Genomic DNA, 20,468 nt, shown 5'->3' with positions numbered 1-20,468 from the left:
TGATTACAGATCTGTTAGGAAAATGTTTGGAGGAAGATTTATGGTATGTACCCGCAGCAGTGGTTGTAGGGTCCTTCCTCAAGGGGTTCTAGCCTTCCCTGCGGTTAAGGGGCCCTGGTCTGTGAATTGACTTCGGTCTGGAATCTGGGTGAGAGAGGCTGTGACTCTCCACTGTACTGATTCAAGTCAGGTTTTGGTTGCCAAAGTTTTTTCTGTTATATGAATCAAGCAATATTCTATTTGGCTGCCCATATGATTTCATTCATGGGGACATGTTGACCACCAAAGATCTCTGCATGCCAAGGCATTCTGACTCCTGATATGTCCTTCCTAATAGATGTACCCACCTTGTCTTTGGCAGTTGGCTTCTGCTACTCTGGGATTGCATCATCACCACTGAAATGAGACAGCCCATCTCAACAGCAGTGAGAAATGATGAGATTGTTATTGTAATTTAGCTTCTGTATAGTTAAAATTTGTACCTGATTTTTAGCAGTATTATCCTTCTGACTACAAGAAATAGATTTTTTTTAAAGGCTACCGTGGAAGCTCTCTGGTTCTCAGACCATGATTTGAGCTAAGAATTAAAGGACCTGTGCTTGTCATTTTCCCTGTAAGTGCTGAAGAGCATTAAAAAAAACTCCATCCCACACCACAGTCTTTATGCTTATCACTACTGCCATGAGAGTCTGTGTAGTAGCAAATTAGGCTCCCAAGGCACATGCTTCAGCAGGTACTTCATCACAATCTACCACCGGTGATAGCTTGGTTAATTGTCATGCTGCTACCTGCAGAGAATTTCTAGCACTCCATTTCCTGTTGGCAAGGAGCTCAGCACTGTGTTCAAGCCCAAGGGTGCAACCAAACCCCCAAATCCCACCTTTGTGGGTCTGTCCCCTAGGACCACTCCACTACCGGTATCAGTTCTATAACAGTAATGGGCCAATTAGGAGACAGAAACCACATGGTAATCAAACAGGCAAAGCTTAATACAAAGAATTATTAACTATAACAAGGGATTGAAGTATGGGAGGACTGGCTGGTAAGCAATAAAGAGGGCTCTCAAGAATACAGGGATAGCAGACATAGGGAGCAGCCACTGCCCTCCAGGGCTGACATCCAGACCTCATTGGAGACAGTGTGACCAAGGCTTACTGGGCAGCAGAGAAGTTCACTGGGGCTGTGAAGCACTCAAAGAGGTGCTGGAGGAGAAGCCCTTCACAGGAGGTGCCATGCTAGTGACACTCCACCGTGAAGCTGCATGCACCACCGGAACAGGTGTTGCAGAAGCTGCATGCACTACAGAAACCTGACGCTGCACAGCCATGCACACTGCAGGATCCTGCCTAGAGGAGCACCCCGAACCAGGAAGGGAGACCCTCCTTCCTCCTCCAGGGTCCCTCCAGCACCTTCTACTGACAAAGCTTAACATCTTGCCAAGTGGCAAAGAAGAAATATTTACAGGGTCCAGATTCATTATTTCACAGCAGACAATTAAGGATGAATTTGGAGCTGAGAGGTCATAAATTGATAACTGGTAACCATACTTTGTCATGTTGAATTTTTAGTTTTGATATCAAAGCTGTCAACTTCCTCTTGGCTTTTGTGTTTTATGCTCTATTTCAGAAATAAGTTTGTGTGTATGTCTGTGTGCGTGTGCATGTGCATGTGTGTGTGCATTTAGATATTTAATCTCTTTGGAATTCATTGTGTATAGTCTAAGGTGATGATTTAATCTACTTCAAATAGAATCAACCTCCTTAATTTGACAAGCTACATATATCATATATAAATTTATGTATGTAAATATGTTTCTCTGGTCTATTCTGTTCCATTCATCTATTTATTTATTCCTTTACACAAGATAGATTTTCTTGTCTGAACAAAAAGACTTGGATTAGGACTTTACATAAGTCTGAAGAGGGTTTGGGCATTTGTAAGAAGAATAAAAAGATTGTTAAGAAAGGACGATGTTCTTAAGTGAAACAAATAGAAATAAGTGCTTTGAAGTATACTTGGATTAATCTCTGTTCTGTTTTTTCACTTGTTAGTAAATACTGCTTAGCAGCAATATGTTCTCTCCTGGAATACCACAGAGGCTGCTGGTTGATGAGGGGCAAGGCCTAGGTTGTAGAAATGCAAGTCAGCTCTTAGGTGTTAAAATCTAGGGCCAACCCCTACTTCGTCTGGTCCATCCAAGATGTAATCATCTCAGTCCCTCCACACTATCCCCATAGTACTGATAATAAAAATTAGATAAAAGGTTTAATGGAGTTTAGAATCATTTTTATTCATTCAAATGCTCCTGGAAATAAAACTTGGAAAAAGGAAACATGATTACCAATCAGGTCTGAAGGGGATTCTGGATGGAGCCGTTTGAACTCAAAAAGCTGAAAGTTGAACATTTTCTGCCACATTGGGTAGGAAGACATGGTGAATCCTTTCTTTGTGTTTAATAGGTACCTGAAATATAAATATTAAGTAGATATTGGAGCTTTTCAAGAAGATTATTTCAAGAATAATTCTTGTTATGGCATCATTCAAAGTCACTGTTACTAATGAGACCAAGATCATTGGTTCAGTCTGGGTTAGGCCACTTAGGGTGCCTTCTTATACATATTTTGCCACTTGTCGTAAAGGGAACTGGTCAACAATGAATCCATCAATGGAAAGCCATTTCCAGCTAAGGAAGAAAAGATAGCCCACATTTGGACTAATCTGAAAATTCCTTAATATTTTATCTTTTGTGTTAGTGCAGTGCTACTTTTTTAAGAAAATCATTGGTGTTCTTATATTCCAGCCATGTATAAATTCCTCTTCAATCTGTATTTATCTGACTTGTCTCATAGGCCATGCTTAAGAAGTCAGACCTTAGATAGATTTGAAGAGGCTCCAACTAATTTTGTGCCTTTCCTAGACCTCAGCTTTCTGCTTGGGGTCTCTATACTGTAAACAAGCAAATGGGCCCACAATACACTTCTTTATTTATTAGGATTTATTTATTTAGTAGGGCAATGGCCAATAATTAGCCTTAAACTCTCACCCTTCTAAATCTCTCAAATATAATGTATCTCTACTAAAGCATTTAGCTACTTAGTAGCCTTCTCAACCATAAGAGTTGCGATTGCCAACCTCCCCCACAGTAGGAATATTAACTTTTGGGAGTGAAACGGGGATGGAGTGAATCTCAAAAGCCCTTGTAATTCCATCACATCAACTGAGCATTGCTTCCTTTTGGAAAAGGCTTTTGCAGAAACAAATAGATATGTACTAGAATTTCACCTTTTGGTGACAGATAACTGCACAGAGACTGGTGAGTCAAGCAAATGGTGGGCATTAATAACATGGCTCTACTTGGTCAGGGATCTCAACTGGGTATGTCCCTGACTTATTTCTTCTCTGTATATTGCGCCTTAACTGCATGTTTAGAAATACTTCAGCAAACTTTTGATCCAATAACTAGACCATCAGCTGCAGAATTATACCTTCAAAAGAAGACTTAGAATGGCATATTCTCTGACAGATTGATTAAATTTTTTCCTCTTAAGTATTCTTAAGGGGAGGAATTCTTAAATATGTTGATTAGATATGTAAATATCTAGAGGAGATTCTGAAAGACAGTGGAGCAGAGAGCGTAATACTTATTAACTTAATACAGAAAAGGCAGGGGAAGAGGACGTAAATGTTGTTTTAGATAAACTAAAAGCTGAAATATTTTTTAAAAATTCTTCAAATATGTACTATACCTCAACCTAATCTCTATTCCAAGGATTTCTTTGGAGGGTAGATTTCTCACATATTTTAAAATGACTTCTGAAATTCTTTGTTTCTGCTCTGCCTGCAAACTTAAAGGATCTGATGCTGTGAGTTAATTGTTGTAGATAATTGGAAAAAAAAAAAGACAAAGTTTAGACAGAACACAGAAAGGTGTTGGTACTGACTTCCACACCCATTTATTGAATTGTAATTGAGTAAGTGCTTTTAGGCTTAACTGTTTCAAATTAAGATTAATTTATTATTCAAATTAATCAGAATTTTATTATTGAGGAGTGATGTTAGCAAGATGGCCGAGTAGGAGGCCCTGGACCCTCCTTCCCAGCACAAACACAGTGATTCAGCAACAATTCATGTATAAATTCCCTTTGTGAGAAATCCAGAATTTTATTATCCAGACAAGACCCAAGCACCTAGATAAGATCCTTATATATTATTTTTTAATGTAAGTTTGAAGTGACCCTAAAACCATAATTTCATATTTTTCATTGTTCATATATATAATCAAATTTATTATTACTTACAGTCTTTGGCCTTTGAATCCTTCTTGTTATTTTACTGCCCATAAGATTAGTCTTTAAAAGGTGTTGCTGGGAGTATCTGGATGATGTGGAAGCAGAATTTAGGGAGTACTGAGCCCAGGATATAAGGCCTACAATGTTAAAAATGTTAAATTATATCTCTGGTTGCAACGTACAGGCCTAGATTTAATTAATTAAATTTTAGAGCTTAAAATGGGCATCTAATCTAGCTTCACCAATTTTGAGTGAAGCTGTCAATACCTGGATGGAGTCTTTCGCCTGAGAGTCACATGACCAAGTCAAAGAGAAAGAAATGATGAGTGACTCGGACTGTTGTGGGTAGAATTGGACAGACTGAGAGATATTCAAATTAATAGGACATGGTAGTTAACTGGATTTGCAGGGTGAGAAGGAATAGCTCCCAGATTTCTGGCTCAAGCAACTAAATAGGTGTTAATTTTATTTTATGGTGGATTTTATGATCACGGCACATATATGCTCCATAAGCAACTGTTGGCTACAAGATTAGAAGGATAGATGGGTGGAAAACACAAGTGTGTAGAGAGGAAGCAGAAAAAGATTAGTTCAAGGCCCCTGCGAAGGTAGGAGCACATGGGATCCTGTGCACAGTACTGTCCCTAGGAGGAAAAGGAGCACCTTTTCCATGTTAACAAGAAGGGAGGAGAAGCAGCTGAGTAGAGATGGAGGTAGGCTGGGGACAAGAAGTAGAGGGAGTTTCCATCTGATGGCTTTTAACTTCTCTGTGAAACGGGAGGTGAAGTGTTGGCAGGGAGGAGGACAGGGTCTGAAGGTCTGAAGAGACCAGGAAGATTTAAAATAGTTGCTGCGAAGAGGAGGGGAGAGTGAGGTGACCCCATCCTCAGCGCCTGGCGAGGAAATGTGAGCTGGCCTGAGCCCATCAGGCGTCTTAGTGTCTGGCTCCAGTGATTTGTTCAAACTTAGGCACATGTCAGCCCAGTCAAAGCCGGATTCTTTTTCACTGTCCCATCTCCACACTCCACTCCTGCCACGCGAACTTGAACAGAGGATGGAAACCACAGAGGAGGCAGCCATCTTGCTTCCCAAGGGGCTCCACTTCCTTTCTGCTTCCAGCATTCCCAGAGCCCAGAGACGGAGAGAGAGAAATCAGTCCTCATGAAATGCTTCAAACTTTGATCAAGCTAACCATAGCCAGTCCGCCCCTGAATATGTCACAGTTTTGGGAGCTAATTGATTTCATTTTTTCCTTAAGCACTTTGAGAATAACTGCACTTGAACAAATTATAGTTTCTCAGGAGTTGCAAGATCCTAGGGGAATCCATATTAATGCCAAGTAAAGAGAGCTCGCCCTTGAACTCTGACTCCGCCTTTGATGCTACTGATGCCGGAGCAGGGAGGCTGCTGCCATCGCTGCTACAGATCTGCGTCACCTCACGTTCGAGCTGGACAGCAGCTGAGAAAGCAGTGGGAATGGCTGACTTTCACCTTTTAGCACTAATCGGATAGGTGCTATCTGGCTGTTCCCTTGGAGTTCTCGGCACTAAACAGACTAAATAGTAAATTGTTTAAAAAATTCTTATAAAGGTTTTTCTAAAAATGTTTTTGCAAAATGCATTCAGCACAGTGTAATTTCAGGGAATTATAGTGATACCCATTCTGTACTGCATATAGGGAAGTTATTAATAACATATTAAATAAAGATTTTCCATCAGGCTACTTCCAAGATGCTGTCAGTCCCTCCCCTCTAATGAATCTACACATAGAAGTCCTCAGCAAACCCCCTCCTGTCATCGCGGAGGGGGACAGATGGGGGCTGAGGCCTGGGAATGACTTCTGCCTCTGCTTCCTGAGAAAGTGGCTTCTCTTTCACTCCTGCCACAGCCCCAATCCTGGGAATTAGGGTTCCTCCACCTGCCTCATGCCCCACCCTGGCTCTCCTCTGTAAACACTCTCAGGTGTTGGAGGACATGGGTGGCAGCTCCATTGGACATGTTAATCCAGAAATGGATTAAAAAGATGCTTGCCTGGGCTGGAGGCAGAGCTGAAAGGGAGAGACAGAGAAACCCCAGGGAGTGTGGAAAGGACAGTGCAAAGTGTAGAACAGCTCAGGGTCAGTGGCCAAAACAGGGCCCTTAGGTGCTCTTGGTGGACTTCCACTTTGGACAGGGCAGCTGGGGCGGGGATGCGGTCCTGCTGTTAGGGCCCAGGCGGGGGGCACAGAGGAGGGCAAGCCCAGCCCTGCTCTTTGTAAACCCAAAGTAACTCGATCTTCGTCTGCTTGATCTTTGAAACTGATCTTTCTGCTTCTGAAAGGCTGTGTTTTCTCCCATCACTCACACTGGTAAGTAGCCAAAAGGAGACATAGATAAAGTACAACACACATACACATGTATATGTGTATATGTGTAGTAACCAACATTTGCACAGTAACTTAGTGCTACTATACTATGTGCCAGGCATGCATTATCTCATTTAATCCTCAGAACATGTCTTTGAGGTGGGGATTTCCATTTTATGGAGAGACTAGTTAACCTGTCTAAGGTCACATAGTTACCAGTGACAGAGCAGGATTTGAACCTGGGCTGCCTTACACACTCAACCATGGGCTACACTGCAGAACAGGAAAGAAGAGGCTTGGCTGATCTGAACAATATGCCAATCATGGTTATTGATATTTGGTGATATTTTTGATAGTCAGATCTAGAAGATAACTTGGAATTTATTTAGCCTCGTCTTATAAGGGAGGAGGCTAATTTAGAGATGTCCTGGGATCTGGGCTCTGCTCCATGCTGCTTGCCATGCACTGCCCAGAGGGCTGTTTTGATTGCCATTTGCATAGGAACCCTCAAGCCCCCAGGACCAAGAATCATAATGTACTTTATGAATAACATCAGAGAAATGTGGTCATTAATGTCGCAAGGCATTAAGATGCTTTAAAATCCAGTGACGTACCCAATATTCTTTAAGTGGTATATTACACACTCCTGGGACCAGTTTTTATTATTGACACCTTATAGAACAGGATGTCAGTACTCCAAAGGGAATTAAAGTAGAAAGTTCTGACTGCAAATCAGAATTAAAGTTTACTCACTCAAGTATCATTCATTCATTCAACAAACATCATGGAGTACCCACTCAATAACCCCTGGCTTGTTATCACTAGTCCCTGAGATTGTCCTTCAATTCAGACCCCAGACACTAGGAGCTTGCTCCAGCCAGAGCAGGGGCTATCCTTACCACCTGGGGAGCTCCTCTGGACAGACGATTGCTCAGCGTCATTAAGCTGACTTTGTAGCTCTTCTACACGCTGGAAAGCGTCCATTTTCACGCTGCGCTCCTGGGCAAGCCGGCGTCTCATCTGAGGAGAAAAGTGCTTGGGAAGCAGAGATGCTTTTTGGCGCATACATTAGTCCCGAGGTTCCTAGGGACAGTGTAGGTCCCAGGCTACCCCAGGAATACAAGTCTTCATGAAGTCCTGGTCAGGCTGAACTCAGCCTTCTGAGAACCAAGAGCTCCAGAAAGGCTGAGAACTTAACCAAAGAGGAACAGAAGCAGCTCATGGAACCCCTTATTACCTTATAACAGCCAAGAGTTTACTTACAAAAGTTATATCTCTTATGTTTATTTCACCAGTGGGGGTGGGGGGAGGGGAGTGGGGAGGGCCCAGGTCACAGAGGACCTTGTAGACCAAGCCACACATCTGCCCCAAGGACCCATGGGAGCCTCTGGTCGGTGTCAAGCAGAGGAAAGATCTCTTTCCCTTTCCAGTCTATGTTCAGCTCAGCTCATCGTCTGTGGGGAAGGCCCTGAGCACTGTCTCCCAGGCCTGCCCAGGGTCCCCACCCAGAGGCAAACTTTGTGTTTATTCCCATAGTTCTGCCCTCACACAACTGACCCAGAGTCCTCGGCCAGACAGTAGCTGGGTCCAAAGTATACCTCATCTGCATAGACCACAGGTATTTTTTCTTTTTAAATTTATTTTTATCTCCTAATTGTTTTTAATTATAAAAAGTAATTGTAGTGTAGTGGGTTCAATAGTGTCCCCCCAAAATTCATGCCCACCTGGAACCTCAAAATGTGACCATATTTGGAAATAGAGTCTTTACAGATGTGATTAAGATGAAGTCATACTGGATAAAAGGTGGGCCCTAAATCCAATGACTGATGTCCTTATAAGAAGAGGAAAGGGGACAGACACACAGAGGGACACACAGGGAAGGCTGTGTGATGAGGGAGGGAGAGATGGGAGTGACGTAGCTATAAGCTGAGGAATGCCAAGGACTACAGACAGCCAACAGAAATGAGGAGAGAGGCATGGAGCAGATGCTTCCTCAGAGCCTCCTGAAGGAACCAACACCTTGATGTCAGACATCTGGCCTCCTGAACTGTGGAAGAATCAATTTCTGGTGTTTTAAAACCATCTAGTTTGTGGTAATTTGTTACAGCAGCCCTAGGAAACTCATACACAAAAATTAGTGTAATCTCGCATGCTAATCGCAAAAATTCAGCCACAGGTGTTTTAAATCCTACTAGTGTCTGTAGAGACCCAACCACAGGCTTGTCTCACAAACCTTACGGGGGAGGTTCCTTGTGTGTGCAGATGCTCTCAAGTGTAGTTTAACTTGCAGTAGATGATCAGATCCCCAGAGTTAGGAAAAAATTCCTAATATAAACTAGGCCCAAGGTCCCTCTCTGTACTACAAGAATTTGTGTAGGATCCTCATTCTTCATGGGCGAGAGCCAGGGGAAAACATATCAAGACTCCTTGAGCCAGGCATTGCTAACCAACTTGAAAAATACTAGCAAAGGAAAGAAACATACTTAATAAGGACCTTGTGTTAGCACACCCTACTCCTACTTCACAGAGGTCTATCTACCTGTTTCCAAAGTTGTCCACCTTCATATTCCCAACAGAAAGACAAACAGCCAATATTTATCAAGAGCTGTGTATCAGTCCCTGTTCTATGTGCTTTATTTGAATTACCTAATTTAATCCTCCCCCAAATCCCATGAAGTCAGTACATTATTCTCCATGAACTGATGAGGAAAGTAAAGCACAGAGAGGCCACAGACCTCGCCCAAAGTCATACAGCAGGAGGGCCTGGGGATGTGAATCAGGCAGTCTGAGTCTAGGGCCTATGCTCTAAGTGACCGTCCCAGGAGCAGGAGGTAGGCAAGGAAGTTCATGATCTCCAAGGTCAGAGGGTCAAAAGCCACCGCTGGAGTTGGAGGTTGGAGACAGATTAAAGCCACTGCTGGCTGTGGGGGCTCTTGCTGTCTGAGTGGATTGCTATTTGGGGTGGCTAAGCTCAGGGGCACAAGAGCTTCCAGGGGAGTTGAAGGGGTTGTTTAGAATGAGCCAATGACTGTTTTTACATACAAATACTAAAAATGTGTATTTGTTGAGAGAAACTTCGAAATATTTTGACTACTTTTAGAATCTCTGCCATTAAACAAATATTAGCTATTAATTAGAGAGGACTTCGAGAAACTACTCTATGAACCTCCCTATTTTTGTGGTGGCTTTTAGAAAAGCATAATTTGAAGGACAAATACGTGACACCAAATTTTTCTTATGGGTTCAGTCATATTTTAGATTACTTTTCATGAAACAAATGTGAAATTTTAATTTTCTTTTATTCTAAAGCTACTCATGTTCTCTCCATCTCTACAAAAATATTTACTCTAGCATTGCCTCAATTCCACTTGTATCCTTTTTTTTTCCATTTATTTTTGTATTCTCTTTGCTGATCTCCTCCTTGAGCACTTGAAACACTTGGCCAATAATTAAATTTAACTTTCCAACTCTTGTTTCCTAATATCTCTGGTGAATTAATTAAGTGATTTATTCATTCAATGAATATGTGTGAAGAGCCTGTGCTGGAAGGTGCTGTTTTCCCTTTGTATTCAATTACATTCTGTGGTCTCCTTTGTTGGAATTTGCATTAATCCACATCTACATTGTATTATTTCCTCCTCTTTTTTTTTTTTTTCTGTGGGGTATATTTAACAAAAACATATTTTGTCTGAAAACTACCTTTGCCTTTCCTTTTTGTCTCTGCAGTTCCAGAAACACTATAAATAAAATCCCCTTACAATAGCTTCCATGATACTTGCTGCTTTTCCAGATTACTTAACAGAATTTTCTAAAGGATCCCTAGTTCCAAGATTAGAGCTAGGTAGAAATACATTTTTCGAGTGGGTTCTAAGGGTGCCAAGATTCTGGGCCTTGAGGTGGTCAAGCCATCATCTCTCACCATAAGCAGCCTGAGCAATTGCCCAGCGTGGGTATAAATATTTCCATTTTCCTGGTGTGCCTAGAAGTGACAAAGGTGGAGAAACACTGCTGTGGAGGACACGAGAGGCCTGGAAAAGACGGGAAGAATGAACCGGCTCTGGCTGGTGCACCCTGATTCGCTTTCCAGGAGCCGCTACCTCTCCCTGGAGTTACCTGTTGGAGTTCCCTCCGAGTTTTCCTCTGCTGGAGCTGGCCCAGTTTGGAAGCCCTCTCTGCCTCCTCAGTGAGGAGCTGCAGGTGCTGTTCTTTGTGTTCCACGTCTTCCAAGAGCTTCTCTATGCTGGAGGTTTTTATGAAATCCAGCTGCTGCCGGTGGCAAGCTTCCTGCGTCACTCTGTGTTCTAACTCTTCCAGCAATTGAGCCTGTGGCAGGGAGAGGCCAAGGAAATGAGAAAGGCGCGGAGTCTTTCTTCTCAGCAGAAGGCGGGGAACGAGCGTTTGGCCAACACAACTGTCCCCTCCTTGGGGGCCCAGCGACAGACCTGTGTGGTATTCCTGGGCTCAGGGTAATACAGCCCAGCTGTTCTGTCCCGTGCTAGCCAGCAGCAAGACCACCAGGATCTAGCCCAGCCTGGCATTTACAGCTCCGAGGAAAAAACAACAAACACACACCAAGAAAAGCCAGGCGAATGATAATGCCACTATACAGCAGTATCAGGTCAAATAATTTGGTTTTTTAATCCCAAAATTTGATGATAATGTGTATGTTAATTGGCTTATTAACCAAATAATCATATCCATCACAAACTATATTTGCGTTATCATTGAGCCTTTATCATGAGATGGCAGTAGAAGGGTTAACCTGGAGACACCTGATGATGTAATATGTGTGGGGGATGAGTGGGGATGAATGGGGGAGGGAGGGTCTAATCTTGCCTCTGTTTTGACTTCTAAAATAGCTTTGGGGAAGCTAGATTCCAGACGGCTAAAGAAGGAAAAGGGTAGTAACAATTTGGTTCTGTTCTGAAATTTTTCTTTTTTTTTTTTTGTGAGGAAGATCAGCCCTGAGCTAACATCCGTGCTAATCCTCCTCTTTTTGCTGAGGAAGACCAGCCCTGAGCTAACATCTATTGCCAATCCTCCTCCTTTTTTTTTTCCCCCAAAGCCCCAGTAGATAGTTGTATGTCATAGTTGCACAGCCTTCTAGTTGCTGTATGTGGGACGCGGCCTCAGCATGGCCAGAGAAGCAGTGCGTCGGTCGGTGCGCGCCCCGGATCCGAACCCGGGCCGCCAGTTGTGGAGCGCGCGCGCTCTTAACCACTTAAGCCACGGAGCCGGCCCCTGAAATTTTTCTAATCAGTAGCACCATAAGTACTAGATGGTCAATCCTTATTTATAATATTAATAATGATGATTAATATTTGTATGATGACTTTACAGTTTACATAATTATATATCATAATTCACCTGGTACACAATAATGGAGGAATTAGGTCCAAATAAACAAATTATATTTCATGTTTTAAATATACCTAGCTTTCCCAGGCTGTTATTTAAACTCAGCTGTTCTCGCTCTAAACCTAGGGTCTCTCTGCTTCATTCATGCTCAGAGGGTGGCACAGTTATTAAGAGCTTAGACTTGAAACACCTTTATTTTGGTGCCAGCCCCTATTAAGCGGCAGTAACTTTTGAAAGTAAGACTTAGTATGGATCATCGGGAAAGGACCCAAGACTCTGCTGGGGGAATAATGCTGACGCCTGGGTTGCACTCCACGGGCAGAGGGTTGCTGTTGATGGAAAGCATGCTTGGAGCATGAAAGGATTGTGTTAAAGGCAGAGACTCAGACCCCAGGATGCTCTCTGGGCAAAAAGATCCTCAGAGAAACACACACACATACACACACACACAGAAGAACGATCTTATGTATGAGTAATATTTCACCATCTTAGCCAAATATGAATAAGAACAGAAGACTTTTGGCCACTGCCCTTGGTTTCTGGGCTGGAAAGGAGGGAGAAGAAAGGAAGCTGAGGTCCAGGCCGTCTTTCTCTGGCAGCGCTGGCTGCTCGGCCTCACGCTGCGGAGCTCTGGTGACTGCTAGAGGCAGCACGGTGCCACTTGTAGTTGCCACATCCAGCTTTGTAGAGCGTGTTCAAAGAGAGGGCAGAAGAGAGGTGGTGGGGCTCAGATACCTGGTTATCCTGCTGCCTGCACATCCTCACGTTGTCAGCCTGAGCCCTGGCCAGGGCCTGCCTTAGAGCCAGTAACTCTTTTTTTTTTTTTTTTTTTTTTTAAAGATTTTATTTATTCAGTTTTTTCCCCCCAAAGCCCCAGTAGATAGTTGTACGTCATAGGTTCACATCCTTCTAGTTGCTGTACGTGGGACTCGGCCTCGCGTTGGACGGAGAAGTGGTGCCTCGGGGCGCTCCCGGGATCCGAACCCAGGCCGCCAGCATCAGAGCGCGCGCACTTAACCGCTAAGCCACGGGGCCGGCCCAGAGCCAGTAACTCTTGACGAAATAAAACCACTTCTTGTTCTGCCATTAGTTTGATGCTCAAACACTCTTTTTTACTTTGCATAGCTTCCTGTGAACATCCCAAACACAGTAAGATACGAAATAAGTTTCCTTTTCACAGTTTTAGTTTCATAAGCAGTCTCTAAACCACTTCATCATCCATCATTCTTTGACACCTCTGGTCGAACGGAGCTCCTGCTGGTCACGGCCTCCGTGATTTCAGTTAAGAACAGTGTGACAGGTTGGCGTAAGTCAAGACTTTCAGAAGCAGTAAGTGAAAGTTTCCAAACCGCTATCAATAAGTGCTTTGGTTTCAGTTTGCCTTAAAGCAGATTTTCCACTTATTATTTTGTTAGTACTTCATTTTCCTCAGATAATCATGTTAGCAACTCAAAGAGTTGCAGTATTTTGAAGAAGGTGCCTCAAGCCCTCGATAAAGTCTCTCCTCCATCTTTTCCTTTTCGTCTGCTAAACTCTCTGATCTGTTCTCCCATTTACTTCTTTGCCATTTGCTTCTGGCTCTTTCCTATTTTCTCCCGAGGCTCTGACATTACCCATTTCCAGGAAAACTCCCCAACTGTCAGATCCTTTAAGATGGTCTGTCTTGCCACGCGACACCAGCGCAGCAGCTGCAGCCAAGAAGGCCAGTCTGCACCCTCCCACCTCCCCCGCCCATCCTGCTGGGCAGGGCCTCCCTCCCCCATTGCTCACCTTCTCGGCTCTGCTCAGCTGGCCCTGGAAACGAGCCTGCTGCACAGCCAGCCTCCACTGGCCCAGGCTCCGCGCTTTGCACACCAGGGCGGCCAGGCTGCAGTTGTCCTGCTCCAAGGCCCACAGCTGCTCCTGCCAAGAAGGCTCACTTTCAGAAAAGGCTGCCCCAACATTCTTCTCAGGAAGGGCACAAATCCTAACATCAGAAACATGCCTTCTAGAAGATGACATAATTGTGCAGTGAGCCCCTGTGCCCTTTTTAAATGCCTGATGCAATGCTTTCTCGGGGAAACCAGACCGGAATGCAACAGTGAGCGGTGGAGTCGGATGCTAGGATGATATGCTGATATCCTGTTGCTAAATGAAATCACTTACTTTGGCTGGGTTTTCTTTCATTTCTTCATTAGGTCTGGCGGAGCCCCATTTTTTCTTTAGGCCCTTCAGATTGTCAATCCCTTCTGTTCTTACTTCATCGATGAGCTCACACACTTTTTGGATCAAATTAAGCTGATTCTCATCCAGCTTTTCCTGCAAATTGCAGACTCAAGTTTAGGAAGGGCAGTTGAGGAAGAGTCATTTTGCCTTCTAAAACCCAACTTTCAGAAATGATTTCATATTTAAAAATCATCCACCCAGACAATTAATTATTCCATCAGGTAATATCTGGAAGTCTCAACTAGCGGCCCTTCAGTGTTGTCTTCAATCCACAGGGCTTTGTCCCGTGGACACCTGCACATCTTAGAGCCTGCCCAGGTCGGCCGACGCCAAGGAGAGCTGAGCGCGTAAAGAGTGGGAGGTCACAGGTGGAAAGCCGAATCGCTCCCTCCCCCAAAGGGTTATTGGGAATTTAAACCTGGGGATTTTTGCCATCAGGTTGACTCAGCAGAATCTAATCAGATAAAACACTGTAGATGAGCCACTAAGGAGGAACTCCATTAAAAAGAGACGAAGCAGAGGAGGGAATCAGGCTGGCTGCCTTCCTAGGTAGGCTCCAGCAGAAATCTCATTATGAACAGCCTGTTCTGAATGGCTTGTGGCTAACGGCTTATGGTGAGATGGCTGGATGGTTGGTAAGTATAACTGGAGACCCAGCATCCTTGGGTGAGGGGTGGGAGTGGGGTGCCCTCTCACCTCTGAACCACTTCCCTGGAGAGGAAAGCAGGGCAATAGTGCCCAGCTGGGGAGTCATGGCAGAAAGCCTGGCCTCTGGCCACAGAGCAAAATCTTTACTACTCTCTTGGGACCCTGGGGTAGAACAGGGATTCCCTACTGTGGGGGGCTTGTGGAACTAGGTTAGCCTGGGAGAAGTAGAGAATCCATGTTTTGTCTAGGAATCTGGCAGAAGCTAAAAAGAACTTAAGAAATTTTTCAACAATTTTATACCTGAAAGATGGCTTAGCAAATTCTAGAATTCTCTGTCTGCTCACCCCTCCCCCGAGGCGCCAGGCCCAATGCATTTTGGTTCTGACCCTTTAATATTTGTAAGCACTTGTATTTTGTGAATGCTTCACAAATAAGAAGGAATCTCCAATCCTGTTTGGAATGACCAGGCCGAGGCAGAGCATCGGTGGAAGCTCCTCTCAATGTCACAACTTCAGGGACCACGTTGGAATCCCCCTGGGAGAGATAGCGAGGTAAGCCAATTGGAGCTGGCTCTGGGGAACATCCAGTAGCAGGGAAGGGGGCAGGTTTGGGGGAAGCTGTGGACTTGGGGGCTGGTAGGTTTGTACTGAAATCCACACTTGTGCGGTAGCTGGACCAGGCTCTGTGATGGTCCACTGGAGGGATGGGGCCTCCATCTTACAGCTGCTCAGACATAAGAAAGGGACAGGCTTCCCTAGTACTGTGGGCACATGGGCACCCATCGCTCTTCTTCTGGATGGGCCTTCACCAACAGGTCAGCAGCTCCCTGACACCAGATGTGAGAGAAAGGCTGGCATTGTGCATTTTGAGGGTTGGAAAAATCTCTGAAAGCTGACTGAAATTCTGAATCTGCCCAGTGAGCTCTCAAGAGGTGCCTGTTGCTACCTACACTGGGGTCTGGCCTGGCCCAGGGTGCTGGGCTCTCCTGTTTGGGTGGTCACCTTCAGTAGACAAAACAGGGACATAAACTATTAGGGTTTTGAGAAGAAGAAGCCACCCTTCCCTCAACAGCAATCAGACGGCAACAACAACACCTGGCAGTAGAGTGAGGAAAATATCACATTTCTAAATTATCTAAAATCGAGTGTCTATCACCATAAAATAATGATAACACGTGGCTGACTCACTCTCTGCATCTAAAAGCTGGAGAATTCTCAGGCCCAGCAATCTCATGACCACAAGCGCATTCTGTCATGGATCCCTCTGTGTGCAGCTGCTATGGGGTCAGTCACCGCTGGTTCCCCACAGGACTGCTCACACGTCCGACACAGGTCACTTACTTTGATGTGTAAACATATCACAAACAAAGCTTGGACTAAGGCTTCATATTCTTCTTGGACGTCTTTTCTAATCTGCTTTTTGAGAATCAGATTCTCCTCTTCCAAATCCGTGAGTTGGGCTCTCAGAGCAGTGATTTCCATGATCATAGTATGACTGAGCTCTGCAACCTAGCAGCAGAAACTTTTTTAAATGGAAAATAATTCAGGAAGGCCCAAACTGCCACTACAAAATAGCTCTTTGTATACCAATGTTGAATTTGCACTTTAATTTTGAACGTAATGAGGAAGGCGAATATCCCATTGTGCAAATGTGGGTGGAAGGATCTAAGGTTGGCTTAAGGGTCCCAGAACAGTGCCAGGCACACAGTATGTGCTCAATAAATGGTGGCTGAATGAACGACCACAGAAGAAACACTACTTAAGCACATTTCATTTGGAGGCAATACTTCAACTGTCTTGACCTCCATTTCCAAACTGGCCTTCCCGTGACACCTCAGCCTAAATACCTCTTTTTCTTTGGAATGCACTTTAACTGGCTTCAAAAGAAAACAAACCACAAAAATAACAACAAAAAGATTAAACAATTAAAAAGCAATAAAAAAATAACAAAAAGCACCAAAAAACTTAAAAAAAAAATGCCCTCACGGCTTAAAAAATGAAAGCACACTCCTGGAGGGTTTCTGCAGTGGACCTTCATTGGTAGGACTTCTACAGGCCTCCCCTGATGGTGCACAAGAAAATGATACCAGGAGTGCCATGTCTGGCTACTGCTGAGAATGTAGATTTGGGAAATGGAGAAGAGAAGCTTTCTAGTAATAGAGGACCTACCTGACCAGCATTGTCTTCAGGTGGACTCTGCCCTCTTCGTAAAACCTCTAATTCCTGAAGAGAAGAAAGCAGTGTACAACCAAACTCAAACATTTATTCTTCCAACTGCGGCTCAATTCAGGACAACGTGCTCCAGACACCTCCCATTTTTGGAGCTTCATTTTGAGATTCTTGGGCCCCACCTGGAGCCAAGACTGCCCTTCTTGCCCCATTGGACTTTAGGATGCCCAACACAGCATCAAAAGACAGCACCAACTTCCAGGTACTCACACTCATGCAGAGGACTCAGCTATGGAGATAAGCCAAATGGGGGGTGAAGTCAAGACTCATTTTTTGATATTTTAATGATTCATTTGATTTTTTTCAGACTTTTAACACTTTTCTTAGGTACAAACTAAAATTACACTGAACCTCTGATGCAATCCATTTCAAAACTGTATGTAATCTAGGACAGGAGAAGTGACTCTTGGAGCCCACCAGTGGGATCTCATTTTATGGAAGTCTCATCAGGGAGACAGACCCATGATGTGCATCCTGAAGACAGAGTCGACTCAAGGATCCTGGCTTCGTTGCTAGATCAGGAACAGCACAAGGTGCCTTGTATTTGCTGAGGGTGGGAAGGTCAGCTGTGCATCTGCCCTGGGGGACCAGCTCCTTTGTCACTGACCTCTTATATTCCCCACTAGACGCCTCCTAAGCACACAACCCAGTGTTGCTGAGGCCCTCAACTTTGCTGCTGAGAATACCAGAACCCAAGCAAATGAGCCAATGAGAAGAGAAATTGGGGGAGTACCATTCACTCTCAATTCTTGCATAAGAACACCTCCCCCCATTCCTCTTCAGAGTGACTCCTGAGCCTGCCTACCCACACCTTCCCCAACGCAGTTCTTGTCTCTCTGGGAACATACTTGCTCCTTCTGGAAGAGCTTCTGCCTAGCATGCTCCAACACATGCTCATAACACATGGAGTAGCTCTCGAAGTTGCTGCGTTCTCTTGCCATCACATCACAACCCAGGGAAAGGAGGCAGGCCTCAAGGTGGTCTTTCCTGAAAGTGATCTGAAAAGGAAGGGGTATCATTCACAGCAGCTCCACCAGGGCAGCCTCACCATACCAGGGCTCATGGCATACATTGCCTTGCCTCACAGACTCACTTCCATTTCTCCTCCGTAGAAAAACATCGGCTCTTGCCTTGCAAGCTTCTCTTTCAAGTCTGCTCTTAGCATTCGCAGGACCAGGAATAAGAGTACAAATGGAGGCCCACATACCACAGGTCTCAGCATCCCAAATATTTAAAGGTTATAAATCAAACTAAGAAATTATTAAAATGAAAATGTTTAATTCTTCTACTTTGAAAAACAGACTTTCAAAATCACTTGGAAGGCTACGTTTAAATTTATCATTCTTGGACTACTCTGAGTTCTATGGTGAAATGTGGTGACTTGGGGAGAGCTGGTCCCCAACCCATAGTTTACAGTATGACCTTCTCTTCCCACCTCTGGCCTCACATCATGTGGAGGACCCTTGCATGCATGTAAGCAGACACCCCAGCCGTTCACACCCCCACACAGCTGCCCTTGACCATGCCTCAGGTCACGGTGTGCACACTGGCGGTGAGGTCCGACTCTCCCTCTGGGGAGGGTGATCTGGGGAAGAGGCCCCGGGCTCAGGGAATTCCAGGGTCCCGGGTACCTGGAGCACGGTCTAGAAGGGAGGCCAGGGATCTGAGTGGACACGACCCCTTGGCCACAGGGATATCTCACCCTGTGGGGATGGGTGGGGCTGGAGGAGAGCCAGAGGGCATCAGGCAGGGGTCCCTCTTGCTCTGGTCAAAGGGCCAGACTGCTCACTCTGGGCAGTCCCATTCCCTCCATTTCTCTAGGAGATTGGGAACCCTTTTTGCAGAGGTGGCCTTTAAGGAACAGAAGAAAAGTCCACCCCTCTAAAGCAGGCTTAGATTTAGGCTCTGGAGAGAAATGAGAGCCAATATGTGAAAGATGGGACAGATCTACCTGACTAGGACCTCCACGTTCATGCGAGTGCTTGTGTGTGTACAGCAGTGAGTGTGTCTGTGTGCATTTGTGAATATGTCTGTGTGTTTGTCTGTATGCATTAGTGTATGTATATGTGTGTCTCTCTGTGTGTCTGTATTTCTCTGTGTATGTTTCTAGCTGTGCGTGTCTGTATAGGTCTCTATGTGTGTGTCCTCCCATGTGTATCAATGAGTGTGTCTGTGCGCATATCTGGGGGTCTTAGGGGACCCACTCCAAGATTCAGCCTGCACGCTTCCATGAGCTTTATCTGTGACACTTCCAGGGTCAGGCAGCTCCAGCCTCACCAGCAGTCTGCTGCGGAAGCTAGGCTGTCCTCCCAGCCTGGGGTTGTTCCCATGGCCCTGGTTCCATTGTCCCAGTGAGGCTCAGGACACTGTCCTATTAGTGCAACCTCAGTGCCCCTACTGACCTCCAGAGAAAGCCCAGACAGATTTTGCCAGGGCAAGTTATTGAGGCAAACTAGCAGAGATGGCAGATAGTGACAAAATCCAGTACTGATGGAGTGAGGAGAATGGCCGGCTCACCACTGCTGATGGGAGGGGAAATCAGTGCGGAATTTTGGAGGGCAGACTAGGACTGTCTGTGAAAAGATTGAAAATGTTCATGCCCTTTGATCCAGTACCTCCTTTTCTAGGAATTTATCTTTAGAGAATAATAAAAGTTATACACAAAAATATATGTCAACAGGGACCGGCCCCATAGCACAGCTGTTAAGTGCACGCGCTCCGCTGCTGGCGGCCCGGGTTCGGATCCGGGGCGCGCACCAATGCACCACTTGTCAGGCCATACTGTGGCGGTGTCCCACATAAAGCAGAGGAAGATTGGCACGGGTGTTAGCTCAGGGCCAGTCTTCCTCACCAAAAAGAGGAGGATTGGCATGGATGTTAGCTCAGGGCTGATCTTCCTCACACACACAAATATATATATATATATGTCAACAGATGGTCTTTATAGCAGCATTTCCAACAGAAAAGAAAAATGGAAACAATCTAATAATGGAAAACAGGTTGAATCCATCTCACCCACCTAGACGGTGAAATACTAAACAGCCACCAAAATTATGCTGTGGACATATGTTTATTGACAAGAAAACATGTTTATAATATATAGTCAAGTGAAAAAAGTGCACTATAACAAAAGGGCATATAGAATAATCTTATTTTGTTAAAAAAAAAGTGCATGTTTAAAAAAAATTATAATGTTTAGAACGAAATACACCAAAATAATAATAGTGGTTATCAATGAGGGTAAGATTATGAATGTATTTTCTAACAATCATATTTCTATTTTCTAATATAATCATAAAATATATCCATAATTAAAATAATTATATATAAAAATATATGTATAAATAAAATGTATATACTAATTAAAAGATAGTAAAGCTTTTATAAAGGTCATTA

General features: G+C 44.4%; 1 protein-coding gene across 1 annotated transcript in view; it reads right to left on the bottom strand.

Annotated features, from left to right (window-relative positions):
• Positions 1-2,311: 2,311 nt before the first annotated feature.
• Positions 2,312-20,468, bottom strand: part of LOC106800543 (uncharacterized) — a 138,792-nt gene continuing 120,635 nt past the window's right edge. The window contains 11 exon segments of the mRNA XM_087443743.1: positions 2,312-2,463; positions 4,299-4,426; positions 7,533-7,668; positions 10,747-10,956; positions 12,727-12,803; positions 13,021-13,120; positions 13,762-13,905; positions 14,137-14,289; positions 16,185-16,352; positions 17,013-17,066; positions 17,921-18,070. Of these exon segments, the coding sequence (XP_087299869.1) occupies positions 2,338-2,463; positions 4,299-4,426; positions 7,533-7,668; positions 10,747-10,956; positions 12,727-12,803; positions 13,021-13,120; positions 13,762-13,905; positions 14,137-14,289; positions 16,185-16,352; positions 17,013-17,066; positions 17,921-18,070 (1,446 nt within the window). The 3' untranslated portion in view covers positions 2,312-2,337.

Source organism: Ceratotherium simum, chromosome 19, assembly GCF_057802395.1.
Source record: "Ceratotherium simum simum isolate JZ-2026a chromosome 19, ASM5780239v1, whole genome shotgun sequence".
Taxonomy (NCBI): Eukaryota; Metazoa; Chordata; class Mammalia; order Perissodactyla; family Rhinocerotidae; genus Ceratotherium; species Ceratotherium simum.
This window is presented reverse-complemented; position numbering and strand designations above follow the sequence as displayed.